Raw genomic sequence first — 18,834 nt, 5'->3', positions numbered from 1 at the left:
CATGAATGCATACACAGAAGCAAAATTAAACTTTAATATTTAATGAAATCTATACATTATCCTTTGGCCGAAGGCTGACGGTTTGTAATTTTCTTTGGTATAATTTAATTTCAGATTTATTTCAATGAACTGCATCTCCCCATGGGGTTGGTTTACTGGCTTCCTTTCCTATACATATATCAAGATCCAATCACAGGCAGACAATCAGACAAGCTGGGAGTGGGGTTCAAAGAAACTGGGTGTAACGTTTGAGGGCATCTTAATGTAAATAAAAGAGGCTCTTTGTGAAGACAAAAGGCTCAGATTTCTTGGGAGAGAGGAAATTAGTACGTTTAGTTTCTTAGAGGTATCTCCCAGGCATAAGAACACTAGTCTGGGAACCAGATGACCTGCACTCTTCCTCACCCTACCACTAACTTTGCTTTACTTTGAATCCCCAAAGCACAGTGCCTGATACATAGTAGGCACTTAAAAATATTTACCAAATTGAATTAAATCCTTTTCCCTCTCTGTGCTACTTTCTATGTAAAATGAGATATTGGATTGATTAAGTCTCAAGGGTCCTTCCCACTGTAGAGCATAAAGTTTTGGCAGAGATTGGAAGATAGCCAGAGGCTGTTTTGACATAAGTTGTCAATTGGAATGGACCAGATTCCCACATCTCATCCGACTAATATAAGAAGGAACATAAATGGTCCAGATATATCCCCATAGGCTTCTAGAATCCTCTTTAAATTTCATAGAAAAAGAACTGCTATCCCAAGATCTCAGTTTTAGTATAGACATGCCACTGACTTGCTGTGTAAACTTAGCTAGCTAGGAAATCGTTCCTCTGGCCTTATTTGCTTTTCTGTTAAAATGAGACTAAATGATCTCTAAGTTTCCTCCCAACTTTGATATTCTATTCCCAAGGTCCCCTCTACCTAGGACAATCTATGTTTTACTTGCTTCCTTTTCAGAACTCTTCCATTTCTCCATGAAGCTGTCTTAAATCCTAATCTTTTGATACAACACTTTGGATAACAATCTCATATTATGTTTAAAATGCTTTTACCCTTTCATTGGCCTTTCCAAATCCTATTTCTCCTCCTTGAAGACCAAAATCAGTGACTACAATTAGTACTCTTCAATTATGATTCTTCTAGAAAGTTTTCCCTGACCATTCCAACCAAAAGTGATCTCTTCCTTCTCTAAATTCCTACAGCATTTCTGTATTGTCTTAGACTAATCTCTACATATGGTCTTGTTTTTAATTTTAACAACAATCTTCCTACAACCTGAGAAAAATCTCTTCCAGTCAATTTTGTTTCAGGTGTCCTAGAGCAGATGACTCCTAGATCTATATTGGTCTTGGTTCCTCTTTTGAGCTCTGGTCCCATATCATGAATTGCCTATTGAACATTTCATATTGAACATCTCATTTTGAAACATCTCAAGCTCAATGTGACAAAGATAAAACTCATTATTTATCCCCAAGAATCCACTCTTCTTGTGAACTTCCCTATTATTGTCAAGGACATCACTAACCTTGCAGTTATTCAGATTTATAATATTTTTGTCATCTTTGACATCCAATTCTTTTTTTATTTTTAATTTATGGAATAAAACAAGCATTTCTATGACACGGTATAATTTTTAAAAGATTATTGCACATGAAACTGCAAATCTATTATATACAACTTGCTATTCCTTTTAAATATGTAATAAAGTTATCATGTACATTTTTTCTTTTTTTCTTCCCTCCTTTTCTTTGTGCTCATTCACTCTGTGTATCCAATCAATTGCCAACCTAGTTTATCCCTCATCACCCTATGGCTGTACTATTGACTACTAGCCTTTCCTCAGTCCACTCCATCCTTCACATAGCTACCAAAGTCATTTTCTTAAAGAGCAGATTTGGCTATATCACCTACCTACTCAATAAACTTCAATGGCTCCCTTTTGTTGTTGTTATTGAGTTGTTTTTTTCAACCATGTCCAGTTCTTCATGGTCTTATTTGGGGTTTTCTGGGCAAAAAGACTGGAGTGGTTTGCCATTTCCTTTTCTAACTCATGTTACAGATGAGAAACTAAAACAAGCAAGCTTAAGTGACTTCCAGGGTCACACAGCTAGCTAGATTTTCTAGGAGGGAAAATTATGGAGTCAGAGTTCATAGAAGATAAGGGGGACATTTGAACTCAGGAAGAAAAATGAATCTTCCTGACTCCATGCCCAGCTCTCTTTCTACCGTGTCACTCAGCTGCCTCCATTACCACCAAGTTAAAATATAAACTTATCTGTTGTCATTTGGAGTTTTACATAGTCTAACCCTTTCCTGTCTTTCTAGGCTTCTTATACATTACTCCCCTCTCTATACTCTACAATCCATTTGTAGTGACTCATTGATGTTCTTCACACAGGATGCTCTCTCCATCTCGCAGTCCATGGTTTTACATGGCTTCCCCTCAGGCCTTGAAAGCTCTACTCACACTATCTCTTAGAATACTTGGCTTCCCTAAAGATTCACTGCAATGGCACTTTCTGCTAGAAGAGTTTCCTGCTCCTCCTTACCCCATTAGCTAGCACCTTGCTTTCTAAAAAGTTAGCATGTATCTACTCTGTATTTTATACATATCTCTATTCATACCTGTTGTCTTCCCCATTAGAATGTGAGATCCTCTCAGGTAGAAACCGTTTTTGCTTTTTCTTTGAACCCTCAGCATTTTTCATGTTACCTGGTACATGGTAACAAATTAATAAACACTTGCTGGTTTAACTATGTATGTTTTATTTCCCTAACTAATGTTTGAGCTAAGATAGAGACTTTTCTTGTATTACTACCCCAGCTTCTGTTCCAGGCCTCTGGTGAATACAAAAGTCTTAAAAGTGGTAAATTTCTGATAGTTCCTTGTCAACAATCCTTAAGACTCATAACCATCAGCCCCATTACAAGCAATCCACTGAAGTTCATAAGTTCAGCAGAAGTACATCATGATTCCCAAGATGGCCTCCAAATTCTGCAGCGTAACTACATTTCAGCCACAAATTAGAAGGCAGCTGATGGAGTTTGGGGAAGAGAACATATGGTGGGGTAATGAATCATCTTGTGCTAATGAATGCATATCCCAATTTAGCCTCTGGTGCTCTCTACCTGGTGCTTTCTTCAGGACCAGAAAAAAAAATGATGCACATTAAGAAAGCATCAGGGAAGAATTGGAGGTACTTAAGAAGGAAAGGAATCCCATGACCTCCTAAGAGAAGTCCCCAGTCTGAGGGTCAGCAATCCAACAAAATTAATGATATGTGCATCTATTCTACTGCAAAATTTGGTGCTTAGAAGCGAGTGATAAAAGAGCAAGCTATGAATTCTGGCCTCATGGAGTTTATAATCTAGGATGGAAAATCATGGAGTCACACAGTTCATAGAAGATACGGGGGACTTTTGCTAGAACACATCTTAAAACAAAAAAAACCATAAGACATAAACCAAAACAAACCATAAACCATAAAACAAAAAAATTAAATCTGGACTTATAATATAGAACATAGAAAGTAGGATACAAGAGAGAATATTAAAACTGGAAGATATCTTAGGACAGAATGTTAAAAGTTATTAGTGTAAGACTAGAGAGCTGAGTACAAGATCCTGAAGGACCTTGATATTTGGGCTAAGGAGTCCTGCCCTGGAATGCTTCACATGGTTGTAACATCATTGTCTGGGTTGGCAGCCCTAGGGGAAACATTAATTTTTTCTCTTTCTTGCCCTTCAGGTCCCCCAGTCAATGTGAGCTGCAACATTTTCATCAACAGTTTTGGTTCCATTGCTGAAACAACTATGGTGAGTTATATAAAGTTGTTGCTGTTTCCCAATATACTCAATATGTCTTACTACCATGAAGCCTCCAATTTTGTTCTCCCAAAGGAGGGAGAGAATCAAAAGTTCTTGGAGAATAGACTCCAATACAGTTTTCTCATTGATTTTTACTTGTTCAATGTTTTCATCAAAATCTTGGATAAAGGATATTTATCAGATATGTGAATGAAATGAAGCTTAGAGGTATAACTGACATGCCAGAAAACAAAAATAGGTTTCTACCAAGATCTTAACAAGGTGGGACAAAAGGTTACAGCTACCAAAAGTAAATAGAGAAAAATGTAAAGTCTAATACTTTGGAACAAACATTAAAATGCTAAAGTGAAGGATGATAGAGGATTGGCTATATAACTGTTCATGTGAAAAATGCTCATGGTAGAGGGAAAGAGAATTGAATCTAAACTCAGAAGATCTAGGTACAAATCCTTGATTTGCTACTCACTCTTTATCTGGCTCTGGGAAGTCCTTTTTTCCTCTGTAAGACTCAATTTCTGACTCTGTAAATCTTTCCAAATCATATGACCTTATATGGCCAGGGAGTTAGATTGACAGTTCAATAAAGTTATATAATATTCAGCTAATTGATAGAAATATCCTGTTTCTTTGATGTTTGTAAGTTGAGCATGGAGCTCCAGTGATGAACTATTGATCCAAGTGATATTGAAGTAGCTGCAAATTGTCAATGGTTCCAATCCATGATTCTAGGATTGGAGACAGCCCTGTAATAATCAATTCACCACCATGTCTTCTCATTCACCGCCTACCACACACACACATACACACACACACAGAGAGGGAGAGAGAGAGAGAGAGAGAGAGAGAGAGATAGAGAGAGAGAGAGAGAGAGAGAGAGAAAGAGAGAGAGAGAGAGAGAGAGAGAGAGAGCTGAATCAACAAACTACTCCAGTGGTATGGTCTGTGTGCAAAAAGCAGTCTGTTTGCAAATTATTCTGTCTGTCTCTAAATGCCCAAGTTCAAAGAACAATTTTAAACCATTTAAACAAACTCTGCTCTAGTGAGAACTTACTCTTGCTTTTTCTAAACAAGAAAATAAATTTATTAAAATCTGAATATCTCACAAGTCTGTTCTAATGAGAGCACTGGCTTATTCAGCTTAGCTCAGTTAAGTCAGAGTGAAAATGATAATGTCAGTCCTTCTCAACCTAATCCAAAAAGTATTTATTAAGTCCCTTCTATCAAGTGCAAGGCCTCTGGGATTTCAAGACAACAGAACAATAACAACAGGGAAGTAGATTATATCAGGGGTCCTCAAACTTTTTAAATAGGGGCCAGTTCACTGTCCCTCAGACTGTTGGAGGGCCGGACTAGAGTAAAAACAAAAACTTTGTTTTGTGGGTCTTTAAATAAAGAAACTTCATAGCCCTGGGTGAGGGGGATAATCGTCCTCAGTTGCTGCATCTGGCCCGCGGTGTAGTTTGAGGATCCCTGACTGGATGGTACTGTGAATAGGCCACTGGACCTGGAGTCAAGATCAAAGTTAAAATTTAGCCTTAGACTCTAGCTTGTGATCCTGCCCAACCAGTTAACTTCTGTTTGCTTCAGTTTCCTCATCTATAAAAAGGGACTAAAAGCCCCTACCTCCTAGGATTATGGTAAGCATTAAATGGATTCATATTTGTAAAGGACTATATAAATTCTAGCTCTTATTATTAACAGCCCCTGCTCTCAGTAAATGCTTGTGTCTTTCTCAAAGTGTAGTTGAATGCAAAGAAGCAAGTTTATTCAGTGTCCTCATCACAGCTAGTATAGAGACTTAGTATAGGATATCCCAAAAGTCTTACTACAGTTTTAAGCTTTTATTTCTTCACACTTTCCCCAATAATTTAAGCTCTTAAAGCTTAAAATTGGACTGAGACATTTTGGAACATCCTATATTTCTGACATTGCTTTGGGGTAGAGGTCCTAAGAATCAATTACCCCAGAACCTTCCTAACTGTCCTGCTTCTTGTAATACTTTAGCAGAGAATCTGACTCAGGGATAGGAAGAACAGAATGTAAATGCTTTTCCATGCTTCATTGTGCCCCAATCCCAGGTCACCAAACCTGCTTCCAGACCACCCAAAGCCATCATCCAGGGGAGCAATCCCTGGAGTAAAGGAACCCGCCATCAATGCCAGCTGTTCACTAGCTGCTACCAGAAGGGCAAATAAGTCCAAGAAGCATGGAAAAACAGCTCCCCTAAGACCACTGGTCCTGCTCCCAATCCACTCTCACAGAAATCAGCTACATGAGGGAGATCTTGAACATTTGAGAGTGACAATCTGGTGAAGCCTATGAACCCTTTCTCAAAATAACGGTTTTGAATGCATAAAATAAAATCCATAAGATTACAAAAGAAATTATTAAAATAGATATCAAAATATATTTTAAAAAGAAAAAACAAGATAATGTATCCCAGGCCAAGAACTCCTGACAAGGGGACCAACTCTTCTGAAGATAAAATTTGGCAATTGCTTCTGCAGATGCTGCATCTTCCAGCTCCTCAGAAGCCACAGAGATTGGAAGTCCTTGGCACAATCAAATGATTCAACATCAGAAATGGATATGGTTTATTAATGGAAATGACACTAAAGATGATGCATTCCTTGTACTGCAAGACCACAGGACCTTTCCATCTGATGTGAAGCTGAAACCTCCTATATGCTTTGTATTCCCCTAATAGAATATGAGCTACTTGAGAATAGGAACCCTCTTGCTTTTCTATTTGTGTCCCAGCATTTAGCACTAGGCTTGGCATATAAAAATCACTTAGTAAATCCTTTTTCATTCATTCAGATGTGGAGCTACACCCACATAACAGTCCCAGTCTCCATCCAAGAATAACACTATAGGGCTACCCTATAAAATCAACAATTCAACAAATTGTCATGGGGAGGGATTCCCTGCCGGATTACTATCTCTCAGTTTTATTGGGGATTATTGGCTGAGTTCTACTTTTATGTGTAGATAGAATGAGGAGCTTACAGGTGCTTCTGGATTATCCATTGGTCAGGGGGAAAGAAAGAGAACGCACTCACATAGGCTGGATTTAAACTCAAGCCTTTCGACTCCATGCCCAGGGCTTTACCCACTGGGCCATTTGACTGGCTTTAGTTTGAGTGGGATCTAAGCGCATGCTTCTCTTTGGGAAATGAGACTAATCTATTGTGTCCTGGAAAGAAAAATGATCCCTTCTAGGAGACTTTTTTGGCTGTTTGTGTTCCCACCAGAAGTGCAAAAAGTTGGTTCTAGTTGTTCTAGACATCAGCCTCTGATGAGAACCAGCTCTAGGTCTAGTTTGGCTAGACTTATACGTGAGTATAGCTCTGTATCTCCTCCTGCCTTTTCCATCTCCTTCTCATATATTGAGAATGGAACTTCCAGGAGAGAGGTCGTTCCCTGAATAACAAAGAAAAAACAACAAGAATCTGGGGATGGAGAAAGATTACCTCTGAAATGTAAGGCTAGACAGTCATTCCCAGTAGTTGAAATGTTATTAAAAATGGAAATTGTGCGTTCTTGCGCAAGACTCAGAATTTCTTCAGGGAAAATTAAGAAATATTGATAACAGATAAAAGCAATTTATGAGGGGCATAAAGGAGGCCTTACCCAGGAAAGGAGTTTAACCATCATAAAACAGAGAAATTGGAAATGAACAGTGCTTTGGAGGTGCTATGGTTTTCTCTGCATTCTTTAAAGACAATCCAGCAAAGAGAAGGGTCTTCAATTTCATGGGAAAAGTAAGTTTGAAACCCTTCTTTCTATCTCTGATAATTTGTTGTTACTCACATATAAGGCAGTGTGCTACATCACATGGCATGTAGGACTGACCAAAAATCAAAAGACCTGAATTCTGTTTTTAATATTCATTTATTTATTTATTTGTTTTGCTTTTTGTTGAGGCAAGGGGACCAACTCTTTTGAAGATAAAAGTGACTTGTCCAGGGTCATACAACCTGGAAGTGTTAAGTGTCTGAGACCAGATTTGAACTCAGGCTCTCCTGACTTCAGAGCTCTATCCACTGTACCACCTAGCTGTCCCTAATTTTTTTTTTAATACACAAGATCCCCTTTCCTCTATCCATATATTTCATATATGGTTCACCTCCTCCAGAAAAGTTTCTTGGGACAGACATGCCCCACAGTGATTTCTCCCTTACTCTTCATACTCTCTATACTCATGCTCTTAATAGTATTTCATCTTTCCCACCACCTCCTATTGACATGTATCTGTCATTTCTCTTAAGTTATTCCATGTTTCTTTGTCCCTCCAATTAGATGACTGGTTTTTAGATGTCTGCCTACTTCTTCTTTTTTCGTTCCTGTCCTGTCCCTGAAATCTCTTTCCCTTCTCCATAGGATCAAGTTCTGAAAGTGCTCATTAGATAACAGGATAGGATCTATCTGGATACAGGAGTTATTTATCAGAAGCCCAAGAACTGTTAGCAGCTGAAATCAGAAAATCTGAGAGCTGGTGGAAAGACATTTCCCATATGTGGGGTTCCCACTGAAATTCCCAGTGTTTTCTATTCTTGTAGAGCACCAGGTTATTCTTACCTATAAATCTCCCTTTATTTAGAGATAATTTAGAAATTATGTACAAAAGGAATTAGACTTCTTTTATTTTATCCCCAAAACATTGAATTAAGAGTAATGGATGCTGGTTTGCTGGGGGCAAAATCTTCTTGACAATGGGAATTGTTCAAAATGTAGCGTTCAGTGATAGTGGGGTACCCATTATTGCAGATGTTCAAGCAGAGATTCCATTACTATTTGTCAAAGATACTATAGAGGTATTTCCTGCTTAGAAAGCTGCTCTACAGCTTGGGCTAGACAACTTCTAAATCCCTCCCAGACTTGATAATCTATGGTTTTATGATTCTGTATGGGATGTAAGGGTGATATAGATGTTGAGAGATAGAATCTGCAGCTGGCAAATACAGCAAAGCTAAGTAGCTGGACTATGAATAAAACCTATGACCTTGGCTTCATTCGGCCTTCTCTCTAACCAAACTAGCCACAGGACCTTCTAGATTGGAAAAGTTTCCTTCACCAAGCTCCATTGTGGACATCTAGCAATATGGAAGGCAAAAACACAAATATTTTTTCCCACATTTCAAATAGTGGTTTGGCCACATTGGGCTCAGGCTTAAGGATTTTGACTGAGTTTTTAATATGAAAAGGATTTGACTAGCTTCCCTTATCCTTCCTTTTGGGTACATAAACATTGTTCTTCAAGGTCTATAAAACAGCTACTATATAAACAGATTGAATGCCCAACCAAATTTGTGTTTTAAAACATTAGGAGACTCTTAAATCATGAAATACTAAATGGGAAGGCAAAAAAAAAAAAAAAGAATAATTAGAACAATGCATCCATATACCTGGATCACAGTGTCCCACCAGCACACCATCTCTGGAAGGAGAAACACAAACTTGTAGAAAATTAGTAAGGACCTACATGAGTAAGAAAGCTCAGGTACCCAAGACAACTCATAACTTAAGACTGCGGGCTTTTATGTCTTTTATTTCTTTAAGGAACAGTCTGTAACATGTATCAGCTTCTGGGCAAGGCCATACCCTTTCTGACCTCTCTGCTCTCCTGTAGTAGCACAGCTGCTAGAAGTATTATACTCTTTTAGTGAAAGCAGAGAACCTAGGCCTGGAGCATACAAAACTGTTCAAATTTGCTCAGTTGGTCAACTTCTAAGGCAACATTAGTCCTCTGACTCGAACAGTTCCTCTAAGTTAGGAATTTGTAGAGCTATTTAATTTCCTCAGTAGGCTCTGAGGGTATCCCCTCCCTGTTCCAGACCATGACTAGAAGAGTAAAGTACATAAACCTCTGAGGAATTTCCAACTTTTGAGATACAGGTGGTTGTAAAAGCATTCTAGCCTTTCCATTCTCCAGCCAGGTCTTTCCAACATAGAGGATTATTTTCCTTTCAATCGGATTCCAGCAAAAGTACTATTATTCTAATCAGCTCTTTCAAACAGCAGTTTTTTCTTTGACTCATATTAGTTCCCAGCAGCAACTGCAAAACTAATCTTCTTCCAGTCAGAACAGTTCCCAGCAGCAGCTGTACAAACCTGTATTCTTCCATCAGAATAGTTCCCAGCATCAGCTGGAAAACTTGTCTTCCTCCTCTCTACTGGTCCCAGTTGAGATCTGGTCAAAGCAGCTGTTTCTGCTCTTCTTTCTTCTTCATCATCTTTGGAATCCAATCAGTCACTGATTCCTCACATCAAATCAGGGCCTCCTGGTGTGAAGTGACTCATTTCTATTTCAGGGGAGAAACATTTCTGTCAGATACAACATAAATAAACCACATATAATATTTTTATAGTCATCAGAAAATTGTACTTACCAAAGTTTCCCAGCTTTTAACTTCAAAGAACTTATAGTAGTTATGTAGAAACTAACACCTGGAAAACAATCCATCTTTGACTTCAGTAAGCACTTTATTTTTATATAGAAACTGCTCTAAGGTCTTTTCAGCATTTTTAGCTGAGGTCCTATCTCTCAAATCCTCTGAACCATTTGTGTTTCTACCTATTTCCACAACCAAATTGTTCAAAATTAAGAGGGATATTTTACGCTTAAAATCTCAGTACTCTGAACATCTCTGTAAAACCATAAGTTGTCAAGCTAGTGCTTATCTACATTGGTAAAGGAAGTTTTGAAATTAGGAATTCCTTCCATCAATAAAAGCACAAATCCAATCCCATCAAAATTTTGCCCAAGTCACAATTTAAACCTCTATTAGTTGATAGATTCCGCCTATATATCTTCTATAGTATCTTATAAATCTGATATTCTAGATGCTGTTTTCCTAGGGTGTTTTCAATTCTGAAATTCCATATTCAATGTTTAAATTCAGTTCAACAAGTATCTACTATATCTGTCAGACAAAATACAAATAAACCATATAAATTGTAGCATACATCATCTGCTAGGAAGATTACACCTTTGCTTTCCTATTGGACACAACTGTTTCTATTTCTGGCTGCTACACTCAGACCACTAAAGCAATTCTATGGTCTTTTAGTGAAAACAGAGAACTTAGACCTAGAAAGTGTAGAACTATTCAGATCTGCTCCCCTGTCCAACCTCTGAGACAGTACTATCTTTGTGACAGTTATGTAAATAGCCTTCGGAACATAAAAGTCAAAATAAAAAGAGTCCCTGACTTCTAGAACTTACATTCTCTTGGGGGATGCAACAAAAACACAACTCAACATGGCCAGAATTCATTACATTTTGCCTGAGATTTTTCCCTCTACTATGGCTCATAAATAGCATTCCTTTCTCCTTGCCTGGAATGATCTCACTCCTCCCCTTTAACTTACAAAATTCCTCACTTCCTTCAACACTCGCCTTGAGCACTGCTTTCTTCTTCTTCTTTTTTTAATAATAGTTTTTTTTAATTTTCAAATTACATGCACAGACAATTTTCAATATTCACTCTTACAAAATCCTGTATTCCAAATTTTTCTCCTTTCTTCCCCTCTCCTAGACATCAAAGAATCCAATATAAGTTAAACATGTGCAGTTCATTTACACATACTTACACAATTATCATGCACAAGAAAAATCAAATCAAAAGGAAAAAATACAAGCCAACAACAACAAAAAAGGTGAAAACACTATGTTGTGATCCACACTCAATTCCCATAGTCCTCCCTCTGAGTGCAGATGGCTTTCTTCATCACAAGATCATTGGAATTGCTTTAAATCATCTCTCTGTTGAAAAGAGCCAGGTCCAAGAGAATTGATTATCATATAATCTTCTTGTTGCCATGAACAATTATCTCCTGGTTTTACTCACTTCACTTAGCATCAGTTCATGTAAGTCTCTCCAGGCCTTTCTGAAATTATTCTGCTGATAGTTTGTTTAAAATAATAATATTCCATAATATTCATATACCATAACTTATTCAGCCATTCTCCATCTGATGAGCATCCATTCAGTTTCCAGTTTCTTGCCACTACAAAAAGGGCTGCCACATTTTTGCACATGTGGGTCTCTTTCCCTCCTTTATTTTCTCTTTTGGGATATAAGCCCAAAGTACACTACTGGGTAAAAAGATAAGCACATTTTGATAGCCCTTTGGACAGTTCCAGATCACTCTCCAGAATAGTTGAATTGGTTCACAACTCCACCCACAATGTATTAGTGTCCCAATTTTCCCACATCCCTTCCAACATTCATCAACTCATTAACCAGTTAACAATTATTTATGAAATACCTACTATGTGCTAGTCACTGTGCTAGTGGTCTGGTCAGGAATACAAAGACAAAAGAAAGAGTCCCTGTTCTTAAGAAATTTATACTTTATTGGGAAAACCTGAGTATATGTATATTAGGATAAATACCAAATCAATACAAAGTAGTTAAATATGAGGTGGTACATTTCATAAACAATTACTGATTGGTTAATGGGTTGATTGATTTATTAATTGAATGGCTTATATAAATGAAGGTTCATTCCAGCCATGTGGTTAGGTTGTGCAAGTGCTCAGTGGCAAGGGATGGCATATTGAATGCTGAAAACAGTTATTAGTAACTAGTTCCAGATTGACTAGAATGTAGAGTGTGAGGATGAAAGTAATATGAAATCAGGCTAGAAAAGTAGATTTGAATTGGATTGTACAGGGGGTTAAAGATCAGGTTTACAAATTTATATTTTAGCCTAGAGGCAATAAGGAGACGTTAGAGATTTTCAAGCAAGACAGTTGTCATGCAGGACTTAAAAAATGAATGACTATGGGAATGGGTTAAATGAGAGTGGAGTGAATACTATCCAAACATGATTTTTCTGCCTTCTCACTCTGGAATTTTCCTCAGTGCCTACAGTCTTCCTATCCCCAACACATCACTCTGCCACACTGGTTCTCTTCTCTCTTTAGTGAGTCCTTTCCAAGGCTCCTTGAGGACACTAACAGGCTTTCAATTTGCTTGAACAGTGCTTAACATAGAGCCTGGCACACAGTAAGTGTATAATAAATGCTTATTGTCTGCTCCTACACAGCTTCCAATTTTTTTGTTTTGAACAGTCATCGGCATGTCACATCCTTATTCAAAAATTCTCCATTTCTAAAGTCCTATGAGTCTATGAGCAACAACTTAGCAAACCTTAGCTCTAGTTCCAGTTTTCTAGTCTCTCACTTTGTGACCTTGAGCAAATACTGTTACTCTCTAGGCCTCAGGTTGACCATTTATCAAACATTTTCTTACTCTCAGAGGGATTGTGAAAATCAAATAAGATAATACATGAGAGGGCTTTGAAAAGTATTAATCAATACTTACATGTAAATATTCTTATTAGTGCTTATTATTATGCACATATATATACCATGAGGACCAGGTAGGAGGCACAGTTGGCACAGCCAATGGAGCATTGGGTCTAGAGTCAAGAAGACTCATCTTCATGAGTTCAAATCCAGCCTCAGAAACTTAGGAAATGTGTGATCCTGACAAGTCAATTCTATTTGTCTCAGTTTTCTCATCTATAAAATGAGCTAGAGAAGGAAATGGCAAACCCCTCCAGTATCTTTGCCAAGAAAATCTCAAAATAGGATCATGAAGAGTCAAATGTGACTGAAACAACTCAACAATAACATGTACAAACAAATGCAAATACAAAATAAATTGGAAATCACCAACAGAGAGAAGGCACTAAAATTATATCCAATAGAGTTGGAGAAGTGAGAGCAGAGGTGAGCACAGAAATTAAAATTGGATAATAGATCTGAGAATCATCAACACACAGATGATAATTGAATCCATGGGAACTGATGAGTTCAATTAGTGAAGTAGTATAGATGAGAACCTAACTTTCCATATTTATTATATCTTAATATCTTTCATACACTTTACAATCTAGTCAGAATCACCTGACTACATTATTGCTGTTCCTCACTCATGACATTCTGTCTCCTATCTCCCTACTTTTGCATAGATTGCCTGCATTCCTGAAACGCCCTTTATCCTTATCTCATTGGCCTAAATCTGTAATTTCTGACACATCACCTCTTGCATAAGACTTTTCCTAGCCTACTAGTGCCTTTCCCCTTGCTAAAGAAATTATCCTTATATTTGTTTTGTATGTGTTTTGAATAAATTCATTTTGCATATTCTTTGTGTACATAATTATTTCCCTCAATAGAATGTGTTTCTTAAAGTCAAAGATTTTGTACCCTTCATGCTTATCATAGTGCTAGTAGGTGCTTAATACGTCATTACCATCATCATTATCATTATCATTGCTAGTATTTACATAATGCTTTAAGATTTGCAAAGCTTTTTGCATGTATTATCTCATTTAATCCTTATAAAAATCCTGTAAAGTAGGTGCTATTACTATTATTATTATCCCCATTTTACAAATGAGGTTTAGAGAGGTTATGTGACTTGCCCAGAGTCACATAGTTAATTAATGCTTGAGACATTTGCTTTATTGATGCTTAGATGTTGTTTGATTGATGTTTTGAATGATTAACTAATATCAGGATAAATTGGAAATAATCAACAAAAGGAAGACTCTAGGATTAAGAGGCATCAGGAAAAGTTTGGGGTAGAAATTGTGATTTTTGCTGGTGAGGTGGCTATATCCTTTGCAGATACTGTTTATCAAAAGGGGGAACTAGGTGGGAGGGGGAGCCCAGATTTGGCAACGAGAGCTATGTTATTTCCCAGCCAAATCAGTGTTGTCTATGACAATTCCCTGTCACCCTATAGAATCAGTTCCTGGCATCCACTCCTGGACAGCTCAATCCCCAGCTACTCTCAAAAGGCAGAGTCACAAAGGAGGACTTCAGCAAGTAGGGCCATCTGGCTACACAGCAGTGCTACCTGAACTGAGCATGGGAAAGTCAGAGGACACTGACTGCTGATAGGAGAAGGTTTCGGAGGGCCTAGGAGAGGGGTGGATGTTGTACACAGACGCATCTGAGTGCCTCTACTCCTGTGGCCACATCTCCCTCGGCCTCAGATTCACAGACATGCATGAGAAGGAATTCTTTAAACGGTTTGCTGAAAGTGGATGCTGGAAAGAGACATGACCCCTCCTCAATCTCCATGTTTCCATCAGCCTCTGATAAAGTAACTACCCCTCTTTTCATAGAGAGGAGAGACAGCATGGGGAAGTGGAGAAGACACTAGACTTAAAAGACCTGATTTCAAATTTCGATTCACTTGTTAGCTGTGCAATCCTGGTTAAGTCACTTAAGTGTTGTGCTTCAGTTTTCTTATCTATAAAATGAGAGAACTGTAATCAATGATCTTTAAGGTACCATATAACTAAATCTATTCAAATGTCTGAAGGCCTCTCCTGGGGCAGAAGGCCTAGATTTGTCCTTCTTCGATATCTTTTCCTCTTGGCTTTCCTGACTTCCTTCACGTCTCAGCTAAAACCCCAACTTCTGCAAGAATTTTTTTCTTAACTTTAGTACCTTCCTCCTGACATCATCTCCAATTTATCCTGTACATATCTTCTTTAAATATAGTTGCTGCTGTTTTCTTCTTTATTAGACTATAAGCTTTTTGAAAGCAATCTGTTAAGTGGTTTATTTGTTATTTTGCCTTTCTTTGTATCCCCAAACTTAACACATGCCTGACTAATAGTAGATGCTTAATACTTGTTGACTTGATTAACCCTTTTGGCCCTTTATTGGTCCTTGATTGGCAGAATCAGGAGCAATGACTTGGAAGTTAGAGAAGAGATTTCAGTTTGGTATAACAACCTTTTAACAATTAAAGCAGTCTAAAAGTAAAACAGGCTGCCTAAAGAATTAGGAAATTTCCATCCCTTGGAGGTCTTCCAGTTGAGACTTGCTGATTAGGATATGGAAAATAAAATTCATACTTCAGGTATGGGTTCAGATAGATGGCCCTTGATATGCCCTATAATAGCTCTGAAATTTATGATTCAATGAACAATTTTAATTGGTCACAATTCTAAATGTGGATTTGGGATTCACAGCACACCACAGACTCACAGAAACACTGCATCACTTCTTCTCTCCAAGTTCTATAGTCCAGCTTAATAGGCCCACTTGCTGTTCCTCGCACATGGCACTCCTCCCGCTTCAGTGCCTTTGTACAAACTATCCCCCGTTCCTAAAACAGCTTCACCTCTTGGAATTCCTATTTTTCTCCAAAACTCAACTTACATACAAACCTAACCTTCTTGTTTCTAATGCCTCCCCACAAAAATTACATTGTATTTATTATATATGTATATATCTGTACATACTTATATATGCATGCTATCTCTCCTAATAGAATAGAACCTTCCTTAAGGGGAGGCCTTCTATTCCAAGTACTTAGTAGGTAATTAATTAAAATATGTTTATTGAGTTCTTATATCTAATAGACAAACAGTAAAAATACTGTGGAATCATAGAATCTAAAATGACCCTTAAAGTATGTAGGCATCTTCCTGCTTTCTAGCAAGACTATATTCTAGTTATATTTCTTTAAATCCCTTCTTTTGACTTCATTGCTTAAGAACCATCTGTTTTCTTGAAGACTTATTGATTAATTGATTAATTCTCAACTATCCTTATTTATTTTTTTCTTCTTCACTCCCAGCTCTAGGCACTGGCACAGGAGTTTTAACTAGGAGTCCAACTTATGAGGATTCATAAATGCTTAAATATTTTGATAACCATATTTCAATTAATTGGTTTCTTTTGCAAAGTTATGTATTTAATTTTATGCACTTAAAAATATTATCTGAAAAGAGATTGCATAGGTTTCACCAGAATGCCAAAGGTTAAGAATTCCTCCATAGTATGTGTTCTTGTCATTCCTGTAACCTCCCTTCTACCACCCTAAGGCCCTTCACATGAATCCCAGCCATTCCTCAAGGGTAGACATTGTGAGTGACACCAGAACCTAGAGGCTGTAGGGGACATTGGTAATCTAGTCTACTTCCCTTAAAAGCAAGAAGACCTAGACACATGGAGCCATTATCTATAAAATGATATAATATATTGCAAAGACGTTCTACCTGAGAATTCAAATTTTAATTCTAGACATGTTTCTATTCACTAACCAACTGTGTGACCTTAGGCAAGTGATTCAACATCTTTGAATCTAATTTCTTCTTCTTCTACAAAATGGTGGTGATGGTGAAGAGTGTTATAGTTGATAATTTTAGAGGTCCTTCCAGCTTGAAAATCTATATTCTATGAGTCTTTCCACTTCTTTCCCATTTTAGATTCTAAGAGGTCTCTTCCAGCTCTAAGTTTTTATATTCTAAGGTCACTTCTTGTTCTGATATTCTATATTCTATGAGATAAAATACCTTCTGTAATTCATGTTATCAGATCTCTTCCAATTAGATCTCAATAGTATTTTATTTTTCCAATAACATGTAAAATAGTTTTTAACATTTATTTTTGTAAAATTTTGAGTTTTAATTTTTTTTCCTTCTTTCCTTTACCTGTTTCCCTCCCCAAGTCAGCAAGCAATCTGATTCTTCCAATTAGATCTTCAATCTTATTCTGACTAGTTCCTTCCAGCGCAGAGATTCATGTCCCATTTCCAATACTGATATTCTATAGTTTGATCTGAGATTCCTAAAAGCTCACTAAGGTCCTAGTATAACAGTCCTTGATCAGCACTAGCTTCAAATACAAATGAAGTATATGGAATGTAATTTCAGGGATCTCCTGAAGGTCTTCTCTGACTGCAAATTATTTTCCTACTGATGTGCTAACTAAACTTAGGAAGGATAAGATGAAGTTCAGAATCCAGATGCTCTGAATGAAGAAAGCCCACAGAGTGGCAGAAAAACCCTTCCTGAGAAATGTTGGAATAGGGAAGTGTGGGAGGAAGTACCAAGACCGAATAAATCACGTTTCAAGGAAACCCAAATAGGATACTATGGTAAAAATGAATCTTGTGCTGGGAGTCAGAAGACCTAAATTTATTTCCTACCATTTACTACATATGTAGCTTCAAGCAAATCACTCATCCTCTCTAACAACAGTTTCCTCATTTGTAAGTTAGTACAATAACACCTGACTTCTCACACAGGATTTGTTATGAAGAAAGTGACCTGAGTTCTTTTTCCAGCTGTGATTCTAAGTTACTGTGTGACCTTAGGCAAACCCGTTTCCCATCTGTGGGTTCCCATCTGCTTTAGTTTTTCCTCAATAAAATTAAGGAGGCTTTAGAAAAGTTGGTCTCTGAGGCCCCTTGAAATGCCATATAATATTCTACACTGATGTTAAACATACTAGGAATTAGAGAAGAGATAATTGTAGGCTGGCCTGGTCAGCCCTTCTTCAGAGGCAGATCTCCTGCTCTTATGTTTTTACCTCTTGGGCAACACAAGCAGATTCAGGTCCCATTTCTGTGTTTTTGGACACCAAAACCTAAGTCTTCTTCCCTCCTGCCTCTAGTCATCAGATGCTGGTGTACACCTTCACTCCTGACCCATCATCCTTTCTCGCTGAAGGTTTTGGCAGCTGGCACTCTGCAGGAAGCCTCAGAGTGCTAGTGCAGCAAAGAATGGTCAGCCTCCTGTGACAAGGCGAGCAGGGAATGAGAGGAAAAAGAGAAAAGGGGGGTACTGGGAAAATACCCACATCCACCTCAGCCTACAAGGCTCTGTGAGTGTGAGCACATAGGCCAAACATGACCCAATATATTGGAAAACAGACAATGGCCGATGGCTGAATAAGCAAAACAACATTTACCTTCCTGCCAATTTTATCAATTACACTGATCTTTCCTGACAGGGGAGGGGTAAGTTGGTGGCAGTCATTTACATAATCACAAAATGTTCGCACTAAAAGGGTCCCTAGAATATGCTTTAGTATTTCAGAGCCTCTGTAGATATTTGATCTTATCAGTTATCATTGGAGATATTTGATTTCCCCAGTAGTGCAGATCTTAACCCATCCATGCCTTTTTATTTTGGGCAATTCTTGTCCCCACCTTCCCATCAGTCTTCCATATAAAAG

At 37.8% G+C, this 18,834-nt stretch overlaps 1 protein-coding gene across 1 annotated transcript in view; it reads left to right on the top strand.

Annotated features, from left to right (window-relative positions):
- Positions 1 to 18,834, top strand: part of GLRA1 (glycine receptor alpha 1) — a 78,224-nt gene that overhangs the window by 34,664 nt on the left and 24,726 nt on the right. Inside the window, exon 3 of the mRNA XM_051978750.1 lies at positions 3,751 to 3,818. Within this exon, the coding sequence (XP_051834710.1) occupies positions 3,751 to 3,818 (68 nt within the window). The remainder of the gene's footprint in view (positions 1 to 3,750; positions 3,819 to 18,834) is intronic.

This window comes from Antechinus flavipes, chromosome 2 (genome assembly GCF_016432865.1).
Source record: "Antechinus flavipes isolate AdamAnt ecotype Samford, QLD, Australia chromosome 2, AdamAnt_v2, whole genome shotgun sequence".
Taxonomy (NCBI): Eukaryota; Metazoa; Chordata; class Mammalia; order Dasyuromorphia; family Dasyuridae; genus Antechinus; species Antechinus flavipes.
This window is presented reverse-complemented; position numbering and strand designations above follow the sequence as displayed.